This window comes from Aphanomyces astaci (genome assembly GCF_000520075.1).
Source record: "Aphanomyces astaci strain APO3 unplaced genomic scaffold supercont1.49, whole genome shotgun sequence".
NCBI classification, from domain to species: domain Eukaryota; phylum Oomycota; class Saprolegniomycetes; order Saprolegniales; family Verrucalvaceae; genus Aphanomyces; species Aphanomyces astaci.
This window is the reverse complement of record NW_009798312.1, coordinates 326,303-334,281: the sequence shown is the minus strand read 5'-3', so window position 1 is coordinate 334,281 and position 7,979 is coordinate 326,303. Positions and strand designations below refer to the sequence as shown.

The 7,979-nt window shown below is 50.6% G+C and overlaps 2 protein-coding genes across 2 annotated transcripts; one reads left to right on the top strand and one right to left on the bottom strand.

Annotated features, from left to right (window-relative positions):
- The first annotated feature begins 436 nt into the window (after window positions 1-436).
- H257_13563 (hypothetical protein) lies at window positions 437-1,471 on the top strand. Its single transcript, XM_009841121.1, has one exon. The coding sequence runs from the start codon at window positions 867-869 to the stop codon at window positions 1,317-1,319; it is 453 nt and encodes a 150-aa protein (XP_009839423.1). The 5' UTR covers window positions 437-866; the 3' UTR covers window positions 1,320-1,471.
- Window positions 1,472-4,371: 2,900 nt separating this feature from the next.
- On the bottom strand, window positions 4,372-7,927 carry H257_13562 (hypothetical protein). The gene is made up of 4 exons (XM_009841120.1): window positions 6,799-7,927; window positions 6,536-6,745; window positions 4,732-6,461; window positions 4,372-4,657 (listed from the first exon to the last, which is right to left on the bottom strand). The coding sequence occupies exons 1-4, from the start codon at window positions 7,851-7,853 to the stop codon at window positions 4,500-4,502; spliced, it is 3,153 nt and encodes a 1,050-aa protein (XP_009839422.1). The 5' UTR covers window positions 7,854-7,927; the 3' UTR covers window positions 4,372-4,499.
- Window positions 7,928-7,979: the final 52 nt, after the last annotated feature.

Sequence of the window (7,979 nt, the reverse complement as noted above, 5' to 3'; positions counted from 1 at the left end):
GGTGTGATGGACTCTGATTGGATATTAAAAGGAAGCAAGGCAGCTCACCTTGCGAATTCCATTAACAGTAAGCTCCATTCGAATCGACTACTACTACTTCAAGTATATTACATGTCTCATATTATGAAACATCTTTGCGATTTATTTGGCTATTCTCAACCCAAATCGTACAAGTTACGAAGTGATACAGGCGATTTATGCACATTTTGAAACAGTACATGACATACCGGTATGGGAAGGACTCCTATACATACTCGGAGTATCTTGTCAATACTTGAATATTTTTTATCGTGTTTTGTTGTGTATTTCGGCCCGAATATCTTGATAATTTTTATCCAAAATTGGCAGCCAGAGCCGTTTTTCGAATACCACGATATTTTTTAATCTAGGTGAAAATATCCCAAAATTGATGGCAGCCAGACCCGCCCTAAAAGACACGAAAAACCAAGACTGTTATCGTTAAAATAAATCAATCTGTCGCAGGAGCTTGGGCTTCTGTACGGCTAGTGTGCTGCAGCTTCCTCTAAGAGGATTCCATCAATAAACGTCCGCAAGGCAATCAGGTCAATGGAAATCTGGGGATTCGCGAGGGCTGCCAAAGCTGGTGGCATTGCAACACCAGTGTAGATAAGAGCAAGTGGAAACGAAATCGCAAGTGGAGGCAAACTAGGAGGACCAAACGCCACTTCTTGATTGGGCTGGCCACGCTGGCACAAGATTGCCGTTCGATTGGCGTTGATAGCATTGATTTTGATTCCAATCGCCACCTGGACAGAAGTATTGTGCATCCAACGCCCAAGTTTCGCACGGAGTCGACCCAGGTCGTCATTCTTGTAGGCGATCTCAACAATGACATTGGGGTATGCATGGTTGTCTGCAGCCTCCAGCACCGCTCCTCCAACTGTCAGCCCCGCAGGAGTAAGACAACAGTCTGGTACTTGACCATGATTTCAAGTGCGGCATGTTGGATCGGTTGCAAGTTTAACTGTCCTTCCAAGCCAGATGTCGTTCCCTGCCGCTTGGATTTGCTCGATGATAGAGTAACTGATTTGTCCTGCCGTTTCAGAGTGAACGAAGGACGGGATGCTGTACAAGACCACTTGTCCTTTCCCCGTTCCATCTGCAAGGGGCTCAAAGACCCATCGTCTCACTCGCCCTTCGTTACGGTTGAGCCATCCTTGGAAATCGTCCCACGTGATGGCAGCACACAGAACGACAGGTCCCCAAGAAGCATCGCCATCGTCATCGATGTTTGGCGCGTTGGCGGGTGGGTCGTCCCAGATGGCTTGCAGTTTCTTCTTTGCCTCGTCACAATCTGACACGTGGATGAGTTGTTTTCGTCGCAGTGCATTTTGCGATTCTGCTGGTACCAAGTCTGTGTCCTGTGTCGTGGATCGCGTTGATGGATGTCTGATACTGCCACCGAAGTCGATGCGTGGTTTCGTCTTCCTCTCATTTGCAAACATCGATTTGGAAATGAAATGGACATTTTCAAGAAATTTGGGATCTGATGTTGATTGGCTAGTTTGAAAGTACACGTCACCGATTGGTAGATTCAAGTTTATCCGGATAGATCGCGTCCCAGCAGCCGAGTTACTGGTTGTATTGTCCTTTTACCCAAAATTTGGACTTTTGTGTTGATTCGCCAATCTATAGATCGTTTCTTTGTCCTAATTTTTGTAACGTTAAGAATTATGTCGTGTGCCCGATGAAAATGGCAATAAAAAGTCAATTCAATATAGAAATGGTCGTTAAACGACACATGCAGCATCGTTGCTGTGACGTGTACCAACGCTCATGTTGCCCATATCCTCCGCGCGTTCATCGAGGGTGCGTACCTTGAGGTAAAGCGAAAAGTGAGGTCTGCGCGCGACAGATTCAAGTTTTGTCGGGAGTTGAAGTATGGACGGAACGTTGAAGTATAGGGGCAATACTTCAATTGACATTATTATTACCAGAGTTATTCGTGGGGGTGCAGCGACGTCTATGCTGTGCGTTCCTTGCCGATTTGAATAATTAGCATTCAAAATGTTGGAGGAAAGCATGAACTTAAACAATACTTTATTCAAGTATAAATTTCGAATTCTTGCCTTCGCGCGTTTTCCTCCGAACTTCAACCATCCACCAAAACTGATTTGCATTCAATGAAATATATATACTACTGTAATTCATCGGGCAGATGACCAATTACTTGGGCACACGGCTACAGTGTAATTATATCGGGCACTCGAGTAGTGATTGTCAAAATATACCAAAAATAGTTCGGTGTGTTCATATTAATAGTATACTGTATACTACTGGTACTACTATTAATAATACTAGTAGTACTATAATACGTATTAATATTAATACGTATTATAGTACTTACGATACTATAACACATACTACGTAGTACTAGAATACGCATTTGACCAATCATAATCGAGAGGTGCGTGCCACACATCAAACCCAAGCAAACATATAGGTTAAATAGAAAAACGTAAGGCAACAGTGAAGGAAGCTACTCCTCATGCAATACTCGACGTATTGGAATGCGATCAAGCCCACAGCATGCAACAGACTCCGGTGGATGCTGTGGGCTATTCCGTTTGAGAAAATACTGAGATTTGGCGGAGTAGCATCCTTCATTTTCTTGGGAGCCGTTTCGCCCAAACATACTATAAGTACAGTGCTGGAAAAACATTAGCACATGTGTGTTTTTTCGAGCTACCGAGCGAAAAAGCTATTTTTGTAAATACAAAACCATACCAGTCGAACTATTATGATTGGGCACAGCTATAAAACGCACTACAAGTCCAACCGAGGACGCTAGAGGTTTTTATGACGTGGCTACGAAAACACGGGATGGAAGTAAGAATAGCCGACTCTCCCTTAACTGCATGCAACTTGAACAGTTCTCAGCCTAGCAACCTGCAATTTTAAACACATATCAAACAACCATCGACACCCCACCACACCTAAACAGCATGGGCCGAGGATTGCAACTCGACGAGTATCAGCGCGGCCAAATTTCAGTCTGGAAGGCCAGCGGAAAATCTGTACTGTTCATGTCCAAGAGCTTGGGGAAGTCGTGCAAGGCCAATGCCAACTACCTGAAGGACCCCCAAGCCTATGGAAAACGCTTTAAAGGCGGAAGGCCTCCTAAACTCAGCGATACCACCCTCCGACTCATGTTCCGCGAGGTCTCGAAAACGGGTTTGTCGTCGTCCAAGATCGTTGCTCAATTGGACCTACCCATCACCTCTCGTGCCGTACGATACAAGTTGTCCTCCAACACGATTTTCAAGTATGTTAAACGCAACTCGGCGCCAGCGCTCACTGAGAAGCACAAGAATGTGAGGCTGAATTTAGCATTGGAGCACCTCCACAAACCACCCCAATGGCACAAGATCATTTGGTCCGACGAGAAGAAATTCAATCTCGACGGGCCAGATTGACTTAAGTGCTACTGGAGAGACTTGCGGTACGACTACGAGACGTACATGTCACGCAAGTTTGGTGGCAAAAGTTTGATGATTTGGGGGGCGTTTTCGTCGTCCGGTGTAAGCGAGCTAGCGTTCCTGGAAGGCAATCAAGACGCCGACAAATACGTCTGGACGTTGCAAGACTACCTGATGCCCTTTGGTCATTAATTCTACGCCGACGAGATCTTGTTTCAACAAGATAACGCCTCCATCCATCGTGCGAAGACCACAATGGAATTTTTGAAGGAGCAGAAAGTCACGGTTTTCGATCACCCTGCACTGTCCCCTGATCTCAATCCGATTGAGAATCTCTGGGGGCGGATTGTACGTATCGTTTACAGCAATGGCAAGCAATATGACAACGTAGTGGACCTCAAGGTTGCGATCAAGCGTGCGTGGGCTGATATCGACGATTTGACGATAAAAAACTTGGTGGATTCGATGCCACGCCGGTGCACGAGTGTCATTGCGATGGGTGGGGGCATGACCAAGTATTAGTTCAACTCGATTGAAGTTTTTGATTTCGTAACAATACATTTTACATCGTTGTGCTCTTCTTTCTTCCAGGTGCAAATATCAATTTTGTCGATTAATGGAATTTTTTTAGTTTGTACGACTTCGAGATTGACTTCAATTGCAGTGTAATGTCATTTTAAGTGTTGTGAATGATGCTAGATGTTCGTGCAGATTGAGTAAACAAAAAAAAACTCATGTGCTAATGTTTTTTCCAGCACTGTATAACTACAGAATATCCAAAAAACCAAAACAAATGTTGGTTTAACATGTCCATACTTGAGAAGGATTAAAAAAGTACTGCTTCGAAGTACGTACCAGTAGTACTTACTGTAGTAAATTCTATCAGTTGCTTATTACGTACAAATTCAATTTACTCAAAGAGCCTATATTTATCGATGATATTCATAGTACGGGTCGAAGTTTTTCTCTGATTATTATAAACGAAGTCACATCTCCCGCACAACTCGATAGCATATATTTGGATATGGCACTTTAAACAGCACGCGTCCGTCGTGTCGATTACTTCAAAATTTGGCCGAGGAACGCGCTCAGGCTATTCGAGAAGGCTGGGTCCGCTGTTCGCACCGTCAGGTCCAACCCTCCCTGTCGCACTTTGCAGTGAATCAACGCCACACTCTCAGGGTTTTGAACCCGCCCGGCCGCAATCACTTCGCTCGCTACAAAAGAAAAGCACAACCCATTTAGAGTCCATACAATATTGACTCATAAACACAACTCCCAATCAACTTACTTTGCGGAATCGCTTCCACGGGGTTGATGTCGGAAGCATGGATGCGGTGGCAAAAGTCGTCCAGAGTGCGGATCGTCGTGGTCGCCACGTTCGACTTGACTTCACACGGGCACGAGCCCCATCGTCCGCCAAACTCTTGCGTGGAAATCAGCCACGGCTCCAACGCCCGCCCTTGATGCTGGAATTTGGTGGAGTCGGGCACAATCGACGAGATGAGTCCGCTCATTTGAAACGGATCCAGCGGCACTTCCCGCGCTTGTGACGGGGAAATCACGGTAGCAGCCGCGGCCGGTTGCGGGGCGAACGGGTCCAAGTAGTTGTTGGTCGACGGCAACGGATTGCTTGCGTAGTTCGAGTCGAACGAAATGTCGAGTAAATCGACGTGCGCGGGTTGCTGTTGTTGTTGCTGTTGCTGGGGGGCCGGGGGGGCGTTGAGGAACCCTCCTTGATCCGATTCGGCCTTGGCGGACTTGCGCTTGATCGTCTTCTTCACAGTCGATTTGCGGGACAGCGAGCTGGGGACGTCCGCCTTGACAGAGCCCCGCTTCGCCGCGGGGGGGGCGGCGCCCGGCACACCCCCAAACAACGACGCTGCCATGACAGCTCGCTCGTCGACCACAGGTTCGTCGTCCGTGTCTTCGTCGTCGGGGCGGTACTCGGAATGGTACGTGGACGACGGACCGCCTCCGTATTGGGAAGGAGGGGGCCCTTGGGGCGGCTGCTGGTGCTGGGGGTAGCCTCCGCCATACGGGGGTTGGTTGCTGCCGTACGGTTGAGGTTGGTGCTGTTGTGGGGGCGGCTCGTTCGCGTTGATGCCGGTGGGGCCCCATACATTTCGCACCGACTTTTGTTGGCTTCCCCAACCAGCTCCAGCCACCACCGGGGGGGCACCAGCCGCCCCTCCATACGTCGACGCCGGACCCGCAGCAGGGTACGTCGAGGTCGGACCGCCGCCGCCAGGAGGGGCCCACGGGACGCCCGCCCCCAACGGATCGTTGCTTTGAAGTTTGACACCAGAGTACGGCAACTCGGGCTTCTTGTACGCTTCAATGTTGAGCTGGACGTGGTCTCGGCGGCCGCCAAAGCCGTCGTCGTCGTCCAAGTCGTCGGGGGGGTCGTACCGGGGCGCGCCTTTGGCCAACGCCGTGTCGACAAATGCCTGCAAAAACGACAAGTTGACGTCCACGTCCAGGTCTTCGCAGCTGGCGTCCACGGGATGAGTGCGGGCCACCAGCTGCGGGTACGGCTTGAGCGCTAAGTACTCGAGGCAGCGCTGCTGTAGGTCAATGTGCCGAGACGTCTTGTACTTGTGCATCATCGCCTCGGCGACGGGCAGTCCCGTGCCGCCTTCCAACTGCGCCAGCAGTTTGGTCACGGCCGACACAATGTAGCTGCGGGTCACGTCTTCGTTGTCGAATGGACGGTCGATCAGCTCACACAGCCGCTCGGCGATCTCGTCCACGTGCATCGCTTCCGAGAGGTACCCGTACTCGCCCAGCACCCACGCCATGGTGCAGACCAGGATGTCTGGCAGCACAGGCTTTTCCAGCAACTCCAAGTACGTGTCGACGGCATCGCGGCGCAGCTCCGCGTCCTGGTCTTCGTCGTCGCCGCTGCCTTCGGCAATGAGGCGCATGAGGTTGTGCGCGACTTCCACCTTGACCAGGTCCCCGCCCAGCTCGAACACGTTGGTCATGGTTTGAATGTACCATGCGTTGCTTGGGGCAAACCTACACCCCAAAAACACAAACATGATGATATTCATTTATATAAATAATAAATGATTCAATAAATGATATCGTACCGTTCGGCGCATTGCGTGATGCGAGAGACCAACTCTGTACGCAAAAACACATCCGTGGCTTCGCGGAGAAATGTCGTGAGCTTGGCCACGATAAACTCGACGTTGACGGGGTTGGTCATGCGGTAGAGCAGGTCCAGTGTCTTGCGCTTCAACGTCTCATCGGGGTCTTCCAAGCAGTCGATCACGGCCATTTGATGCGCGGCGGCATACCTACCCATCATCACCACCTTGTGTCACAGACATATCGTGACAATCGAGAATACCGAGGGTGGTCCTTGACAATGGCCGCCAAGCCCGTGACGCCCAAGTATTTCAAGTTGTGGTTGTCGCTCGAGATAAAGCGGGAAATGCTGGCGGCGGCCGCGTCCAGCAGCGTCGAGTTGGGGTAAATGGTCGTGACAGTGCGCACGCATTCGTAGATGATGGCGTAGCCCACGTTGATGCCAGTGTCGGCGCGGCGCATGACATCGTGGAGAACTTCGTACATGCCTTCGCTCGTGGCTTGGTCGGCCTGGCCGAGCAGCGCCAGGATCTTGAGCAGTCGGATCTGGATCCACGGCGCGGGGATGCGGTGGTAGTCGAACTCGCGCGGCAACCGGTGCTCGGTGATCTGCTTCAGAATGCTTACGTAGCTAGGAACGAGGTCTTTGTATGCCGAGGGGGTGATCACGGCCACGTCGTGCAGCAGGCAGAGCGCGGCACCCATGACACTTGGGTCGCGGTCGCATAGGGTGCGGCGCAGACTGTCGCCGAGGCCGGCCACGCTATCGGGATTGAGTTGATGGAATCGATGGAGCGCCATCACGGCCTTCTTCCGGACGAGTTCAATGTCGTGGCGAAGGGACTCGATGATCATAGGCTGCACAGCAGGAATCATCTCCGTGGTCACGAGCTTGCACACGGCCATGAGGGCTGAGCACACTTCGAGGTGGTTCGCGGACTGGAGGTCGCGCTGCAGTTGGTTGATGATCATGAACCGGAACTCGTGGGTCGGGGACAGCGTCAACGAGCACGTGAGGTACCCCACGCGCTTCTGGATAAGGTTTGTGGACGCAGTCATTTCCACGGCCTTGATGTACCCGAAGGAAGCATCGTGTCCGAGCATTTCCACGTACATGAGTCGAATCAAGAACTCCTTTTGCTTCTTCTTGTTCGCCTGCGCGGCCTGCGAGTTGGACGCTTGGCTCAACTCGGTCATCTTGCGCTTCAGTTGCGCAACTTCGGAGACGATGATGCGGTCCTCTTCCTGCTTCGACTTGGATTCGCCGATGCTCTTGACGAGCTCAAAGAAATCCTTGGAGAGATGGCTGCCCGACATCGCGCTGGTGATGGGAACAAGTCACTTAAGACGAAGGTGGCGAGATCCAAAGATGCCTGCACCTCTGTTTTGAGGGGCTTAATCTTCAATTATACCCAATCAATTATCATTATTCGAATCATTTTA

Coding starts and splice junctions, on each gene's coding strand:
- H257_13563 (XM_009841121.1), top strand. CDS start 867: ATGGTTGTCTGCAGCCTCCAGCACCGCTCCTCCAACTGTCAGCCCCGC.
- H257_13562 (XM_009841120.1), bottom strand. CDS start 7,853: ATGTCGGGCAGCCATCTCTCCAAGGATTTCTTTGAGCTCGTCAAGAGC. Junction 6,746..6,798: donor ATTGTCAAGGACCACCCTCG/GTATTCTCGATT, acceptor GATGATGGGTAG/GTATGCCGCCGCGCATCAAA. Junction 4,658..4,731: donor CGTGGAAGCGATTCCGCAAA/GTAAGTTGATTG, acceptor TTTCTTTTGTAG/CGAGCGAAGTGATTGCGGCC.